The following is an 18,951-nucleotide window of genomic DNA, read 5'->3' as shown; positions in this document are numbered from 1 at the left end:
TCAGGGGTAAATTACGAATGCACACTCGCTGGTACTTTACTTCTGTGAATAGCGATTGCTATTGAAACCACCACTCTCGTTTCCACACTAGTTATCATCCACTGCAGCAATTGCTATTGAAACCACCATTGATTGATTTTTCTCTGTGATACCAAAACAGTTTAGTAAGTTTAGGGAAGAAGCAGGTGAAATGGTATGGGAATATGTAGCAAGATAACAGTGTAGGAATGCTTAATTGGTACATTTTTGGTCTGGTTTGAGAGATCACAAATGTGTATGGATAGGCTATGTCCATGAAGAAATACGGTGCTTGCTGAGAATCTGGATTTATCAATTTTTGTATCGACTTCAAGAGCTTATTTATTACAGCTGCTACATGGATTTAACGATGCATTTGTTATCATGTGCAAAGGACTAACATCTAAGATCATTCAATAATAGCCTGAATCCGATATTTCCACATCAGATCCACACAATGTAATACTATTTATTTATTTACTGACTTGTTTATACATGCTCTGTGGCGAGCAGCCATACCGCTATTTACCCTAGGCTACTCCTGTCAGTTGGCAGTAGCTAAGCAGGTGTAGGCTTGCTTATTTGAGACGTTGGGGGAAATTAAATTACTGCTGGAAATGGTGTTGGTGGTCCAGTAGGGGGCAGTCTTGCCTATGAACCAAACAGAGCCCAATGCCAAAATACAGGGGGCACTGCCCTCTTTTGGATTACATGTTAAACCCAGATTCTGAATCAATTTGATCGTTAAAGATTCCATCGCACTTGACACAAAGAGTAGGGGGGTTCCCTGGTGGTCTGGTAGAATTCCTAAACTGGCTCTCTCAACCTGACCAGCTAATCACCCTCAGTTTGTTTCGCTCTATACCTCTTCACCTAGGTCCATGTGGTGAACGGTTTTTGTGCAAAATGTCTACCATTTGCTGGTTGAGGTAAGTTCCCCACCTTTACTGTAAATAACTTGACCATGAGATGAAATGCATTTAATTATTAAATGATTTACTTTAATGTCAGTTTCAAATATCTATTTATTTTATGAGTCTTAACCAATTCTTAAGTATGCATTCCGGTTACAGGATCGATTAAATGCGAGACAACGTAGCGCTGCTAAATCACTTGAGAACATTTCGGTTGAACTGATCATCTCATTGCATTCCCCGCAAAAGTATTCAAACTTTGCAGCACAGCGTTCTTGTCTATTGCTCAATCGGATATCTGAGGTTTCTTTCCCATAACGCTATCTTAACAATGGGCTGCTTGTCAGGATCAGTGAGGGAAAAAATCGTAAAATAAATAAATCTGTTATTAACTTAGTTTGTTTTCTCCCTGTATGACGAGGACCCAGGGCAGGGGTCCAAACACAGAGACAGACACCGAGCAAATGTAAGCGAAACAACAAAAGGTTTCACTAAACACATCAATAAGCGACACAGGAAACCAGTTGGTTGGGGGGAAGGTTGCTAGACACACCGTGAGCGCACGGCCGAGGCTTGAACCGCATGCAAACACAACACTAAGACCAAGCGCTGAAACACTGGGAACAAGGAAATTAAATACACAGGGGGAACAGGTGGAACCAATACAGTTCAGTGGGTGGAACTCGTAATGCGATACAGTCAGTGAGAGACCAAACAGGCAAAAAAGAGACATCAGGATATGGCAACTGGCGGCCTCTGGTGGTCGTAATTTCAGTTCCCTGTGCAGTAATCCCTATGAGCGTTTTGTGTACTGTGATACTGGAAACTCACCCTGCGTTCCCTGCTGTGCCGTTTAGTGAAACATAATCTTGAGTTCTGTTGGTGCTGGAGAGCACGTGCAAAATGCGGCCTCACAGGGGATGCCTGCCAATACCTGCTGAACGCTGCCCAGATATGAGAGTTGCTCGGGAAAATTTGCAATAATTTTCCGATTCCTTCGCCCTCCAGGAGGGAACTCTTATGCCATCTAGAAAGAATGCTTAATCCCTCCACCCCGATCTGACGACCATGTAATCCAGCAGCTATGCGTTGAACCACAATTCCCATCTTGCCATTCACAAGTAAAACCACAAGACTTGGCCGGGGAGAACTTGTCAAATGAGCGAGGCATACATTTGTCCCCACAAAGTTTTTTTGTGGCACAGTCTTCAAAATGATATGGACTCTGGGTGCGATATTTCATATTGCCTATATTTCAGGTCTAAAAACCTACAGTCTATGGCAGTCAAACAGTATTTCACTGCCAGCCTCTGTTAAGCAATGGTGGGGTGATATATCATATGACACACATTGACCTCTATGGGGATGGGAGGTCTGTGGAAACATCCTGATAGAAATAACACACCATTACATTTATGGAGTCAGTCATTTGCATTCTCCTGCTGCAGACATATGAATACGGTCAAGGACAGAATACGGTGAAGTTCTTGGAAATGTACACCAAACTGTTGTTGCATTTTATTTCAATGCCTTGGTTGTACCTTATTTTGTATCATTGTATATTGTGTATTTAATAGCCAATTTCTCCCTCTGCTGGAATTATGCATCCTTTGCATCTATTAACATGAAAATTTTAACGGTTTTACACATATATTTGTAAGTAATGAGAAGTACACTGGCATTTGTATTAATGGTATCCTACCACAGCAAATGTTGTATCTATTACTAATATGCACATACTAATACATTATTCATTAATACATCATTTACAGGTACCATGCTGTGGAAGAGTTGATTGAACTTTTGTTTGGGAAATCTCTGCTGTAGTTTGTGATGATGACGAATAACATGTCATATTCCTTGAGGCTCAAGAAACAGATATACAACAGTTAAATGCAAAAGTATTGGGACAGTTACACAATATTTTTTAATCTATAGATAAGAATGCAGTGCAGCAGAGTTTGAAGTTGTTATTTAGCAGTGCTGTGTAGTTTCACACTCCATAGTTTTTTTTACAGCCAAAAAATGGAATGTTCTTGACTGGCTAAATTAATCTTCTGTCCTTAATCCAATTGAAAATGCATTTCACTCGCTACAGACAAGACTGAAGGCAAAATGCCCCAGAAACAAACAGGAACTGAATATGGTCGCAGTAAAGGCCTGGCAGAGCATCACCAGGGAAGACACCGAGTGCCAGGTGATGTCTGTGGGCCACAGGTTTCAGGCAGTCGCCAAATGCAAATTATTTACAACCAAGTGATAACTTCAATGCAAATTATAGCATAATATGGTTATGCTATAATTTGGCCATTTACATTTGCTCCCATAAAATGGGGGACTATGTATAAAAAGGGCTGAAGCGGATTAGCCAATATGGATGTAAATACCTTCAAATTAAAGCTGGCAGTCTGCACTCAAGCCTTATATTCATTATATGATTTAAAATTCAATGTGCTAGAGTACAGAGCCCAAGCAACAAAGTTGCGTCATGGTCCCTGTACTTTTGCTTTAATTCTGCACACACACACACACACACACACACGTACATTGGCAAACAGCAGGCAAAAGAAGAAAGACAATGGCCTCTTACATGGCACCACGTCTCTAAAGCGCGAGCATACAACCACATGACCTGACTCACCGGATTTTGTAGAAAACAAAACACCTTTAATCTGTTTCAGCTACAGGAGTCCACAGTTCTGCGGCAGGCTCATTTTACTTTTTGATAACATTTATTCAGGCTCATGGACTTAATTTGCATTCTGTACTGTTGGAAAGATTTACATTCCACTGAGGATGAAGCGGTGGAGCTCTGTTACAGCTGGGTTTCCTACTCGAAAATGGCGCTGTATTTTCATCTTTAAGTTATTTAAATATTTTTTCAAATGAATGGCCAGAAAAGCCAAAGACTAGGAATCCAAAAATGAAATTTTTAGTTTTTGTCCCATATACTAAAGCAAGAAGCAACATTGTGCATGTCAGTTTGCAGTAGTGTGTAACAATAATTTTAACATGTAGATTTTAAATAATGTAAAACTTCCTATTGATTCAGGGTAACTTTTTTTCTCTGAGTCAGATCAATCTTTTTCTCTGAAAAGTAGCTCACACAGTGAAAATGCCGACAAGGCTCAATAGACTCCATCAGTGATGTCTACATCAAAACCTGCATTTTCTCCTGTCTGTGAAGTTCCAATTTAGATTTCCTCACCTTCAGCTGGATTAGTGTTAGCTAGGAACCCACACAGTAGTCACAGTTTACAGACCTATTTTTGACTGTAGGAAAACTACCGTGAATGTGTGCTCTTATCAATGTACGGCTCAAAAAAGCAACAGGGGTCAATGTTTGGAGGTTGGGACTGGCCTCAACCTTCAACCTTCAACCTTAGGCAAATATCTTTATGAAGGCTGCCACAACTACCAGTCCACAAAATCCATATTATTATTATTATTATTATTATTATTATTATTATTATATAATAATAATTGTTTCTGCTATTAGGCAACTGTTATCATCTTCAACATACATAAAAACTTTAATGATAAGGATGACAGTGATGAAAACACAGCTGTAGTATTGAACATATTTAATGTTGGGGAGTAGACATCATAAAGAAAATACACAATTATCTTTATGTTTCTTCATGAAATTTCTTATAATCCAAAATATATCTTTGAACAGTACAGTATAAATAATTGCACAATTATGCTTACAAAATACTACACATTTGCAATACTTGTAAAATTACTTAAAATTATATGGGTGCCCAGATGATGGGTGGATTTATATTTCTAAGAGAGAAACAATTGTAACACATTAAAATAACACATTATTGATACTTTATAAAAAGGATAGGAGCACCCACAGTTGTGAATACAGATGTATAAAAATCTCTATCCAGTCTTTCCTTTTAGAAATAATTATTTGCGTAAATACATATATTATGAAGGATATAAATCCAGTAAAATCTATTACTGCATAACTGTTTCATGACTTTCATGTTGTGTTCATCTCTGTTTACTCAGACATTTAAAAAGCCCTTGGTTACATGTTGCCCAAGCAATATGTGACACCTAAGCAAACAGTGACGAGGTAATATGAGAAATCAAATCACACTAAGAACTAATATATTACTCTTCAATGAAGAAAATTAGACAAAAGTTTGCATCTTTCTCATTGTGAAATCACCATGAAGTTATGAAGGACATTTCCTGTATAATAAAAAACAGACCAATTTTATAATCCATCTTCTGCAGCATGTAATTAAGGCAAAACAACACATTCCCACAGTGGGAATATACTCCTTTAGCTTAATTACATGCTGCAGGAAAGATTTCATAATCCATCTTCAGCAGTGTGTAATTAAGGCAAAATACCATATTCCCACAGTGGGAGCTAAAACCAGTACTAGAGAATTAATAAATAAAATAATTTAAAAAATAGACCAAAACAGAAAAACCAGTCACAAGATCCCAGTGCCACCCAGAAACATTATTCTGTAAGATGGCATTTGAAACTGGGAGACATACAGTACAAAGAATGACAAAAAATGTACAAAAAATATAATAAAAGACAGCAAGTGCAATTATGCTTAATTAGCTTTTCCTAACAGAAAATGAGAATGGTTACAGTGTACTTATCAAATAAAACATCTGGCCTAGTGCTGTTAAATACTTCATGCCCATATAAACATTAAACATACTGGATATATTCATGAGGAAAAAAAAAATTTAACCCAAGGAAAAAATGTTAAAGTGGAATAACTCTTGCCTACCTTTGAATCTTGAAATAAAATTTTAACTGATATCTTCTTCCCTTTTCCCAAATTTTCATGGCTGGTTTCTACACAATGTGTGAAGTATATACACTACACCATTCTTATGTTTTCCAAATATCACTGATGCACTGACATCGAAAGGTTTAAAGCTTCATTTGGAAAACAAAACCCAAAACCTAAACCTAGCGTTGTCCAGTTATTCATTTTGGTGATTTTTTGGTGAAGTTCAACAGCTTACTCTCTGCTAAAGCTTAAGCTCCACTGGGACGTTGGCCAGCGTAATAAAGTGTGCTTCAAGTAGCATGGAACCTACAGTGTAACAGAGGAATTTCAGAATGTTGTGCGTTTCCATAGAAATAAGCAGACTTCATTTACCATTGTACTTCCAGAATATTGTTACTATATGGTGTTTCTTTGGTTGACAGAATGAAAATAAATTCTGTACTGTATATATGTGATGAAAATTAAAATGCTGTCCTCTCTAGGACTGCTAGTTCCTTTCATACCACGTGAGCGATGACATGTTTGATTATATATTACTCTGTGTGCAATTGCGCCCGTTCCGTCTGTTCTTCTTGGCGCTGTTGAACCATTTCCTCAGGGCCACCCCGCTCGTGCTGCAGATGATGCACAGGGCCCCGCCCAGGCTCCACCACGTCGGGTACTGGCTGAGGAAGAGGAACTGGAGCATAAAGGCCATCACCACGTCCATGGTCCGCATTAAGGCCACGGGCCCCGCCTTCTCCAGCTGAAGGGCTTTGGTGAGGAACGTCTGCCCGATGATCCCCAGGACCCCGATGGACATGAGGAACCAGCGGTCCCTGCCGCAGAAGGGCAGGGTCCACTCGCCGATGACCAGCATGGCGACGATGCTCTCGATGAGGCCCATGACCGCGTAGTACCAGACGGACAGGTAGTAGTGGACGTTCTTGCCCATCTTCCGGAGCACCACCATGGTGCAGGCGGCGCAGAAGGCGGCACCGCACGCGGCGATGGTGCCCTTGATGTGGTTGGTGTACTCGCCCTCTATCCCCGAGACCCGGGAGCCGAAGAGGAACGGCGGCCTGGCTATCAGTATGACACCCGTGAGCGTGAAAATGGTGAAGAGGAAATCCCAGACGGTGCACTTCTCCTTGAGGAACATCCATGCCAGCAAGGAGGTGAACACCGGGTTGCTGAAAACGATCACCGTCGCGTCGGCCAGGGGCATCTGCTGCACAGCGTAGTACAGCAGGATCATGGCATTCGAGCCCAGCAACCCTCGCAAAAACAAAAAAAATCGCTGGCCTCTTGGTCCAAGGAACCCAGTTCTGCGAGTCAAATTTTTTACAAAATGTGGAATTAAGCACAAGTGGCAGAAATGACTGCACCATTTATACACAGGGGAAGAAAAAAATCTATATTAACACTGGCAAGGAGGAACAATGCATCTTTGGAAACTTTTCCCAGTTCTATTCCACACTACAGTTGCTTCTCTCCTGGACAGCAGTGAACTTTAGATAATGAAAAGAACTTGTACAAAGAAAAAAAGGAAAAATGTTGGGAACTTACTCATAATAAATCAACGCAGGTAGTACAAAGACCATCTGGAAGAAGCAGCGTATTGCACTTATTTCCACAGCATGTACCCCATCTATTTTCTTCACAAGAAGAGCCAAAATGGAAAAGAAAACTGATGACAGTAGAGCATATACGATGCCAAGGCCGGCACAAGCTGGTTTCTTTTCTGGAGCTGAAAAATAAAAGACAAACCGGTCAGATTTTAGCCAATGAGGATTTTATTCATTTGGTTTGGAAATACTCTTATGGAACCTGAATATATTTCAAAGTATATTTAAATACATAAATTACCAATATAACTGCAACACTTCAAAATATAATGGCAAATATACAAATCATCACTCCTTTAAGATATAGCCTAGCAATATTACACTGCTGTGAAACATTTTCCAAAAAGTAGATTTATTTACACATTTGTAATATAGTGCAATATATTTCGTTTCTGTAAGGGTATACACTACCAGTCAAAGTTTTAGTATGCTTACATTTTTTCAAATTAGAAAAAGAAATTATCTAAATATTCATCGAAATAGCCACCATTTGCAGTAATAACCTGCTGAGCATATTCATGGCATTTGTTTCCTAGAAGGGCAGTCATGGTTCTGACAGCTAACACCAACACTGCTGTAATAGTTTCCACAGATGTGCTGCATTTCTGGGTTGCTGCTCCTTGACCTTTCTGTCCAAACTAGCTCAATTTTACTTGACTTGTTGGAAAATGGAAAGACTTTGTTTTCCTGTTTATATTGTTAAATATGCCTTTTTACGAACTCCAAAAGTTAGGTCGCTTTCCTGTGAAGTGAAAGATTCTTTTAACTTCTGACAATTTCATTCTTACCTTGTGTCTTTTAAGGTATTTACATAAGTGAAACTTAAATTTCACTAAAAACAGAGTATTAAAACACGAGTAAAGTGTACTTAAACTTAAACCAACAGTGTACATACATTGTTATCTCTCATTTACCCAGGGTTTTCTCATTTTTTTGTTCACTACCTGTATAAATGTGTACCTGCCGGTGTAATGTTTCAACTACCAGCCAGGTCCGTTTGTTCTTCATATAACAATGTCCACGGTTACCGTAAAACTGACTGAACAATACCCACAATTTTGAATGCACAATAACTATTTTTCTTTTTTGGTTGCTTACCTCAATAGTAAATTCACTGTGGTGCGAATAGTAATACAACATTGTTTTACTTTTGGTATTCCATTTTGTGTTGCAGCATTTTTATCCAGTCACTCAATAATTATTATTTTGTTTTTTTCTTGTGAGGGTGGGTGGCTGAGAAACATTTAAAAAATAATTGTAATTTACATTGGTTATTTGGATGAGGGAAGTGTTCTTTTTAGGCCTATTTAACTGTAGGACAGAGGCAGTTCTAGAATGCAAGGACATGGTGGTAATTTTCAAATGTCAGTTGAACTTTCATTTCAAATGTAACTAGCAGGCATCACGCATCAATTTAGATTTAAGCATTGATAAGAGCAGACAACGAGACAAATTAAAGAACTGACAGACCAATGGATTTTTTTCTAACAGGTTCTAACTTTAACAAAGAGAAATGTAAGCCTAAATCATAAACACACTTTCCATTTATGTAGCCTAAATGTCTTCAACAACGCCCTCGTAAGACTGATTTTGTACTAATGGAGTGACAGAAAATTGGTACATGGTCCAACCTTACAGTTTACTTTTCTAATTAGATTGACATTTTGACAGTCGTGAAATAATGTAGTTTAAAACTTTATTTTTCTCATTTTCTGATTGGTTGGGCAAGTGGGAGGCTAGGGTGAGTAACCCCTAATCCTGCATATCCCTCTTTCTTCCTCAGCTCTCGAGTCATTGAATTCCTCCGAATTTCTACTAAACTCAACACCTTCTGAAACTACACGTCATGATGATGTGAACATTGGAAAAGACATAACTAACATAGAGTAGGCCCTATAAAATTCATTTTGAGTTGTCAGTAGCCACAACAGCCAGGTTATTCTTTGTACTAATGTTTTTAGAGCTCTCATCACAGTTTACGCAATAATAATAATAATAATAATAATAATAATAATAACAATAATAATAATAGGCATTGTTATTATTTATTATTATTATTATTGTTATTATTATTATTAGTAGTAGTAATAGTAGGCTAGTAGTAGTAGTATCACTAAATGTCTATAATAATTATGTCTACACGTATATCTTCATTTACTTTACACTTACGAGCAACTGGTGACAATGATAAATGCAGAGTCATGCAACGGAAGCACAGGGTACCACGCCGACCTGGTCGAACTGGTCAAATTAATCCTATTACATTAGGTAGCTGATCGCGTTACATGAAATCACGTTTTTATAATTAGTCCTAGGCTAACCTTTTTTTAAAATATATTACACAGTGTTGATTTGGGTCATAGAGAAAGAAACTAATAGGAAGTACTCGTGACTTACGTAATTATCAGGGATGTTAGCTACCATAAACGTTAGTTATTACGGTGCTTTACATAACATCTTCGGCAAAAAGGTCACTGGCTCCGACTGTTAAACAGCTTCTGAAGTTTGTCAAGTTATAGTGACAATAGCGCTTCTGTATAGTATTAACCTTGGGTCTTAAATAAGAACTACTTTAGCTAATCTGATAGTTTAAATGAAGTGACAATTTATACATAAAAATAACGTTAGCAGGAAGTAGCACTGCAACTGTACCTTTCGGCAATGAGGTCTCCCCGGTGCCCGCAGTGTTGGGATTACTTTCTCCGCAACACATGGCCAAACATAGTCGCTTGTGGGGAGTGGGGTTAGGTTTGCTGGTGGTCCGTCGTATCATTGAATCGCCTCCATCGTCAGGTACGTGACAGTTATCCATACTTTGAAGATGAATCCTTTCAGTTGTTCGTTCATCATCTTCTTCTTTCTCATTGTCAACTGTACTCAAAACGTCGCGTCCGACGTCCTCCCTTCGAGGGACAACTGATATGACACCGTCATCACCTACGGTTGCTGTCCTGTTGCTGAAATCACCCATTTTCAGATGCAAGAGGTGAGCATGCCTTGAGGAGGAGGTCTCCTCCACAGTTCCCTGAAGAGAAGTGAATGAAGTTTAATAAGTAACCTTGGAACATAGTTTACACTCTCTAACGCTGTTCCTTGGCTTTACCGCTAGGGGAAAACGAGAGCGACGTTCACTGAACCGCTGAACTATGGTAATCGAAGGCTGGACAACCATAACATTGCACAAGTTGTTCTCCTTGAATGATCAACAAGCGACTCTAGAATAATTGTAGACAACGTGTTCATATTGGAACAAAGATTCATATTTGTAACCTCTTGGCTATAAACGTGAGAAATGTCGACGTATGAAGTAATAGCATACTGTGGCTATTTTGGCTATTTTAATTGCAACGATTGCGACAAGGTAATAGGGTCAGTGAGGTCAGAATAAAGATAATTTTAGTTCATCCACAACAAATTCCAGTGTTCATATCGACATTATACATGTATTACAATAAAAAAATATTTTCACGCAAATTCTGTTATTTGTCCATGTAACAACATTGCTTATACAGGTAGTCTACATATTCACCTTCATAATGCCTAGCTTACAGATTCTGCAGGCAAAAACTAGAGAACCAGTTCTTATATTGAAGTTTATTTATTAGTACTATTTAATACAAACAAGCAACAATAAAAATAAAACTTGCCAAAATGCTATTTTCCCCAACCCTTCCCTCCCCACATACACACTAACAACAACATCTAATTCTGCACTGCAACATGTTAAATTATTAAATTACAAATATTTTAGGTGATTTAAATTTTAATCAATCTCCATATGAAAGATTTCTCTCTGGCGTGGTCCCTCTTTTATTTACAAAAGCATCATTTACAAATATTTTTCTCACAACGGCAAAGACAGAAAAATGTAAACATTTTATTTGGCTGTTTTCTGCTTCAGGTTAATAAATAGGTTAAAAAGTACATTTTATTATTCCCCCCCCCCTTGTCAATAACAGATGTGATTGCAAAAGTGTGTGTACGACTTGTAGTCGCAGAAAATACATTAACAATGGCTTAAAAAAAAAGAATATTTAAAAAGCGCTGTAGTACTGTATATGATGACAAAAAGAAAAAGATGGATATTTCTAGCAAGGCATTCATCTGGAAGTATTATTAATGGGCTTTATCATGCATATAGTCTTACAACAAGTCCAAGTCCATCCAGGGTGGCTTTCCAACACATGCCTTGTCCACAGTCTATCAATTGCTCAGGTCAATCATGAGGTGTTCATAAATCTGAGTTTTCCCTTTAAAGCTGGAAGCGAGCAAGAACTCACGCTTGTCAATGGAAACGAGGGAGAATGCCCTTGGTGCCTGAATGTTCAGTTCCTGGAAGTGGACAAATTGATTCCTCTTGGCCTCCCAGCGATAGACCTGCGTCAGGGAGTAGTCACTTCCGAGGATCGCGTACTGCCAGCTGTCGACGGAGAAGGGCTGGAAGACCATGGAGCCGCGCGAGGGCACGGTCTGCATCTCGGTGAACATGGAGCCGTCCCAGCGCATCACCTTGGAGTCGCCGATGAAGCGGGTCATGCAGATGTAGAGCTCGGCCTTGACCCGGAAGTGCTTGACGGCGTACACGTCCTCCATCTCGGGGATGTCCGTGCGGCGGTCGAACAGCTTCTGGCTCTTGCTCCACTGGTAAATGACGGGCCGCTGGGAGCTGCTGGACAGGATCAGGTGGGGCTTGTTTGCGATCTCCAGGTACTCCACGTCCGTGTCGCGGTACCACGGGTGGAGGGACTGGTGCGAGTAGAAGCCGTTCCCGTTCCACTTGTACACGGTGGTGGAGCCCGCCTTGGAGCTGTCGGCGATGACGAAGTAGGACTCTCCGTCGATGCGGAAAATCTCCACGTCGTTGGGCTTCCGTATTTTCAGGATGTCGATGTCCTGGATCTTGATGAACTTATTTGCTGACATGTCCCGCTTGTAGATGTGAGAGCCGCCAAAGAGCTGGGCCACTATAATAAACAGCTGGTTGTCAATGACCAAGGGTTTGCAAACTACGGTGGATGTACCTGTGAGAATAAACCAGCAAACAAACAAACAAACAAATAAGGGAAACAAATGAGGTTAAGGAATTCATGCAAAGAATGTCTACATTTGTGAAATGCTGAGAGGAAATATTTTCATTATTGAGAACTTTAACCCGTTTTGTTAAAATTGTTCAAATACATAAAGCATTACAGAAACTAATTTGAGCCTTTTTTTAAACAAAACTACGTTTACCAGTACAAAATGGATTGTTCTAAATATGTGCCACCATCTAGTGGTCGCAGCCAATAACTGCAACCTTCGACTTTGAACCTTCAACCTTCAGTCACTTAAGCGATGTACTCACTGTCAATGTTGTCATAATTTCGGAAGACCATTTCAACATGATCCCATTCCAGGAAGCTGCAAGTTCCAACGAAGGGCTGGGCAAACACGATATATTGATCATTGCCAAAAGAAAAAGACTCCACGGAAATGGACTCAAATTTTAGAGACTGATACGCGGCAAATTCTGTTGAAACAAAAGTACAAATATGGTCAGTCTCTTCAAAATAAACAGAAGTGAATTAATCAGGAAGGCTTATATTTTCTTACTGCATATTATCTTTTGTTATGCTGATGCATACAGTTTAAATCTTGAACTTGACAATACGCATTCCAACATAATTTGCAATCCAATGAAATTAGAAAGAATTGCTACTGCTGGCTTTGATTAAACAGAGTATACACAGATACATGTTTTTTTTTTGTTGGTTTTTTTTTAAACAAATGATAAATGAGCAATTTGGTGTTACCTGTTGTTATGCAGTCAAATGACTGTGGCACGAGGTCATTGATTTTCTTCCCTTGGTACAGTGGAGGCCCGTTGCAGTCAATCTGATCCACAGTTGCATTGGTGTTATACATCCAATCCACCAGCCACTTCAGTTTGCAGTCACACGTGAAGATGTTGCCTCTGAGATCCCTGCATAAATTATAAATACATTCATCTCATATAGCCATCCTACTGTATATTATATGGACATGCATGTGAAGGGGGATGGCTCTCATAGGTACATGACAACACAATGCAATGTTAAATGTTCATCTGAAAAAATATGTTTTAATTAACTAAATTATTGAAACTGACTAAGAGCATATATATACAATATTTAAATTAGATTCAAGATAATTATGCATGTAAAGCAAACAAAAAGAAACCTACACTTTTGTTAAAGCATCCATTCCCTTGAAAACATCTTTTGGTAGTGTCTGCAGGTTATTGTTGGCCAGGCTCCTGGTAGGTCAGAAAGAATCAGGGGTTAGACTATATATGAAGTCAGTAATAAATGCCCATTCATACATTGAAACTGTCTTTGAATGTGATTATTTGTTAATAGACTTGCATCTAAAGTTGCCCATGTTTGTGGTCTATAGTGATAAAGTTGTTCAATTATTTGACCAATGTGATTCACTGCATTGCCTTGAAACCACAACAATTAATTTAGAAATTGTGAGCCAACCTTTTCGTCACAAAATGAACTACATATTAATCACATATGGTAATGCTGATGTGGCTACCTAAATTGTGCCTTTCAATTTATTGTTAGGAATAATATGCCTGGGATGTTCGACTGAGGGTGATATAAGGTTAGACAGCGTTGAATGTAGAACTGTACTGCCAGTTACTGGCACTGATTATTCAAATTATGGTTTTTGTTCTCCCTGTGTATGTAGGGTGGATTTGCATGAATCTTCATTATTAGTTAGCCACATCATTAGGAATGCGCATCACTGAAATCAGGCTATGGAGGTTAAAACTGCTGAATAAACTTAACTTTGAACTTGAACTTGAATGCAAGTATACAAATATGCATGTAAGCAGATATAAGAAGATATACAGTATTATTACTTGATTTGACTTAATCATTAAAAGCAACCGTTGAGTATATGATATACTTGGGGGGTTATTTTTATAAGATAAAGGGAGATTACATTTTCATTTCAGTCTATTTTCATATTTGTAGAGCTTTTATTATTCACTTATTTGCCTGGCAAAGTCTATAGCTTTCAAGAGAGCGGCTTTTGGGTAATATTATCTGGCATGTATTGGGGCGTGTTATAATGGCACAGCTATAAAACAGTATTTCAATAATGGCTGGAATTGAGGTTCTTTGTTTACGGTGTTGGTGGGTGTCTCTATGGTGTCGGTTATGTGTCACTAAACTGAGCATTTGCTTTGGGAATATGCGTGGCTCAATAAAACAAGGCTGACTTCAGCCCAAAGCTGCAGGTCCAGTGCCAGCTTGTGTAGAAAATTGAATACAGGCTGTCCATCTGTCATACAGCACTTCCCTTTCAGTATTGCCAGGAGATGAGTCATATGGCCCTTTCAGTAATCCACAGATCAAATTGGGTTGATAACAAGCAATGGTAGCACCTAATTCTACCAGGATAGGTCCCAAATATTTCAATGAAAAACATCAAGTGAAAAGGGAGCAGATCCAAAAAAACTAGATTGTAAGATGCTCTTCAAATTGAACCCTTACACAAGAATTCAGCACAGTAGTTACGTTAATGTATTTTGTTGATATGTAGAGCAGGAAATGTAGTAGGACACAGAGAGAAATAAACAAACTGGATCTGTATTACTGAACTACACAGTCAGCAAAACAAACAAACAAACAAACAAACAAAAAAGTAATACTTACAAGTGTATCAGGGATTTTAACCCTCTGAAAGCATATGGTGATATGGACTTGATTTTGTTGTTCTCGATAAACCTGCAAAAGCCAATAATTATAAGGGTAAGATTTTACTACTAAAACAATTGATCTACTTTATCACTTACGCAGAAATTAATGTGACTCACAGATATTCCAGATGGGGTAGACCGAGGAAAGCATCATCGTTAATAGAATCAAATGTATTGGCTGTGAACAAGCTACAAGGAGAAAGGAGAGTTTACAATGCAGGCATTTGAAATGGCATAAACTATAAAATTAGAACATCAAACAGCCACAAAATATACCATATAACAACAGTTTTGTTCCAAAAATTTTCCAAGCTGAAATGAACCACTTGATTCTTAAGTCATTAAAATATTGCTTTTCTCTAGAACAATTGTCTGGTAAAGATTTTGACATAATCAGCATAGGAACTGGGCGTTCACACACAAAAACCCACCAAGGATGCAAAAGACTAAAGGCTGACTATAAATAGAGTATAACTGATTATTGCCACAGTTACAGTAGCTTTCCCAAGTTTGTGTTACTATAACTGGAGACTGTTGGACACCATATACTGTAACTTGAGTATAGTGATAAAACAATATTTCAGTGCCAAAGATAAACAATATTGTGTAGCTGATTCAACTCTCGCTGTAATTGAATTAATAAGTCAAACTTTCAAATCACAGGCGATCATTGTTTGATTACTGATAAACCTCTTTATAAATGTAAGCTGATCTTTGGGGTTCAATGAAAACGATGGAGCATTGCAATTCAACAATTCCTTTTGTTCAACAAATCCTTTTGTTGAATTTTCACAGTGCTCCATACAAACTAAGCGCTGTCGGGTTTTTTTTTCTGTCTCAGTGTTCCATTGACGAGTCTGCTTATTAATATATGAGTCCGTACAAGGCGTGATGCGAAAGAAGCATGAAGATGAATTATGCATAACTACCCTGCAATATTTGGGAAATAAATGTGTGCTCCGTTTGGTAATGAACTGTAGCATATAGTATGTAACAGTGGGAAATTTGAGAGAAAGGAATTCTAATTAAAATAGTGGAAACAGTAATGAAATTAAGAACTAACGGGGCATCATCAAAATAAGAATTAAATACTAAATATTCTTAACTGGGTATGTGAGGTTTCATAAAGTTGTAACATGTATCCAGCGCATTTTATGGACTCTCTAGTGCATTAATAATGGTTATCTAATGAATTCTTCCAAAAATTTCCACTGGGTTAACACATTAGCAGCATATTATGGGCATGTATTTGCCTTCACGAGTTGCCAAAAATGGCTCAATTGTAACAATGTAATTGTCCCGCTACCCCGTCATGCCCGACCACAGCTCAAAAGCGTAAGCTAGTTATCACACGTATAAACTCGCTTATTTTCTAGGATGAAGACGAGACAAAGGTATTCTGCGAAGCGCTGATGTCTGTGAGGTCGCAGCGAAAAGTAATAATATCAGAGCAAGCCGCACATAGCCTACATAGGCTCGAATGTTTTGATGCTATTGTTGTCTGAGTTTATTATTATATAGCTGGCTGCAGTGACTTTTTTGAATGACAGAGAGAAAATTAGAAAATTAAATAATAAGTACAGTAATAAGCAGACACAAAATATTGCCAATTCTCTCCAATATTTAATTTGCACCTGCTAAAAAAGCAGGCCCATAAACAACCGTTACTTTATGTAGCCTACTATGTTTATCTGGTAACACAATGCGTTACATTGTAACATTGTAAAGTCAGACAATAGAAATTAAATGCCTCCCTGTAAACTAATGAAAATACAGCGCTTTGGTGTCTTTGGAGATCCCCCTTCATATTAGAGGTAAAACGCTCAGCGCAAGACAGACAACACTGTAAGACGCTCAGGTCCCAATGTTGAGCCTGTCACTGCAAACCTTTGTCCACTTAAATATGGCGATCTTAAAACGGAGGAATATATAGCTTTAATGCATGTGACAAAGACCACAGTCTTACAAAATGAAAATAATGAAAAGAAACTCACAGAAGCTGGAGGGCCGGCGTATGTGAGAAGCTTGATTCTGCTATTTCGTTGAATCCAGATTTTACAAAAGATCTTTAAAGGAAAAAGTACCACCGCCGTGAGCAAGCAACAAAACCGCATTCATAACTGTGGTTTTGCAACACTGTAAACGTTCAGCTTATAGTAAACATTAAATATCACAGCACAAAAATGATCACTTAAATTTGCATTTAAATATTCTAATAGCTACCAGATATCATACAGATATGAAGTAGACATCACAGAAAAAAAACACCATGAATGTGTTTAATCTTGGCACTGTATATAAATGCATACTGAGGCTATTTTGCCAAACAGCCAGACAGATATTTGTCAATTTACACACGTAAACATAATCACTTACAGTGAGACGACATCTGGAGGAAAGCTGCGAGGAACCGTCCTTATGTTTTCACACAGGGCATTATCTTTGGTGCACGTACAAGATGATGGGCACCTGGGTTGCTTCGCTCTCTTACCCTCAACAAGAAGCACTAGATAGGCAATCCAAAACAAGAACGTGTATCTTTTGACGGTTTTGTTGACATATCCCATCCTTTTGACACAATCTGGTTGCAGCCAGCTCGTCGAATATCCCTGCACATGAATCGCTTTCTTCTTCGCAAATGTTTGTCTGATTTGTCGCCTCTAGGCCAAATCAGCCGTTTCTCTAATGTTCTTGTCTATGTTTGAGTCTGCCGCTGCCGTGGAACGAATTGCGCTGAGCAGACGCCCTTGTAGAAAAGCGTCGATCCAAACGATTCGTTCTGCAAGGCGCCGTTGCTACAGAAAACGCTTGGGAAGGAAGGCAATCCGCAAGCCGAAAAGATGAGTGCAATCAAAACCAAAAATAGCCAACCTCGTCAATGTCTTTTCGGAACAGCTTTTGCTATTGTTGTCGAAGGAGGCAGGTGGTCGATTTAGTCAAGAAAAAGCCCCCGATTTTTAATCTCGCCAAATCGATCAGTTATTCAGCAGAACAGGCTATTTTTCTTCAAATACATTCGAGAGCTTACAGACTGTACAATGTTTTAAAAAACAATGCTCTACGCAGCTCTTGGCAAGCCAGGGGAAATGTCTGTATTCTCTGAAGAAAATGCACCTTTTATTTGATGGATCCTGTCCAATGGTTTAATTTATGTAAGTGGGAAAGAATGAACCCGTGAATGAGCTGTATGGGGAAATATTTATGAGGGGCGGTTTTCAAAGGCAGTTCCACGGGACATTAGGGCTATACCAAGTCGCATACTGATAACTACCTTATTTGTATATTGTCTGTTTTCGATTGAATTGTTCGTATTACGTTGGCCCATTGATTTGTTCATTTATTTATTTCTGTCGTATTTATTTTGACATGCCAAATATTTAGGATCAAATGGTTTTAAGAGTAACCTGAAATGCACTGGAAATGAACAAACTCATTAAATGATTAAATAGTGATCTTATTGCTGTATACAAATATTTTGTTCATTTTCCGCAAGGCACAATTCGTTGTTGCATCATAACAATTTGCGCATTTTAACTACCCCCACAGAATTAAAATTGTTAATGGTTCCTCTTTGTTGTGTTCTATGGGGATTTATCCCATTAAAATCTGTAAAACAGTAAAGTTTTGTCTCACTGGAAAGTCTGGATAACGCCCCCACTACCCACCCTTTTTCTCTCTTTTAAAGGCCAGTTCAGTTACTTTACAGAATAAATGACCTGTTGTTCCATTTTGGCAAGAGGAATCTGTGCAATGTCAGCTTTTGTCTGGGTCTTGTTCACGCATTTTGCTTGAGAGGTGTGGCTATTATACAATTAATGGTCAATAAACTTTCATATAGGCTATTTCAAAGTAAGCTATAAAAATGCCTTAATATATTTTTACACAAACTGTATCGGCTGTCC

The 18,951-nt window shown here is 38.6% G+C and overlaps 2 protein-coding genes across 2 annotated transcripts; both read right to left on the bottom strand.

The window, feature by feature from the left end:
* Positions 1-4,501: 4,501 nt before the first annotated feature.
* Positions 4,502-10,693, bottom strand: slc35g1 (solute carrier family 35 member G1). The gene is made up of 3 exons (XM_035406433.1): positions 9,970-10,693; positions 7,259-7,439; positions 4,502-7,017 (listed from the first exon to the last, which is right to left on the bottom strand). The coding sequence occupies exons 1-3, from the start codon at positions 10,286-10,288 to the stop codon at positions 6,237-6,239; spliced, it is 1,281 nt and encodes a 426-aa protein (XP_035262324.1). The 5' UTR covers positions 10,289-10,693; the 3' UTR covers positions 4,502-6,236.
* Positions 10,694-11,009: 316 nt separating this feature from the next.
* lgi1b (leucine-rich, glioma inactivated 1b) lies at positions 11,010-18,254 on the bottom strand. Its single transcript, XM_035406432.1, has 8 exons — positions 17,426-18,254; positions 17,044-17,115; positions 15,167-15,238; positions 15,006-15,077; positions 13,520-13,591; positions 13,110-13,279; positions 12,662-12,826; positions 11,010-12,338 (listed from the first exon to the last, which is right to left on the bottom strand). The coding sequence occupies exons 1-8, from the start codon at positions 17,614-17,616 to the stop codon at positions 11,521-11,523; spliced, it is 1,632 nt and encodes a 543-aa protein (XP_035262323.1). The 5' UTR covers positions 17,617-18,254; the 3' UTR covers positions 11,010-11,520.
* Positions 18,255-18,951: the final 697 nt, after the last annotated feature.

Source organism: Anguilla anguilla, chromosome 2, assembly GCF_013347855.1.
Source record: "Anguilla anguilla isolate fAngAng1 chromosome 2, fAngAng1.pri, whole genome shotgun sequence".
NCBI classification, from domain to species: domain Eukaryota; kingdom Metazoa; phylum Chordata; class Actinopteri; order Anguilliformes; family Anguillidae; genus Anguilla; species Anguilla anguilla.
Note: the sequence above shows the minus strand (reverse complement) of the source record. Positions and strands in the feature narration are given on the sequence as shown.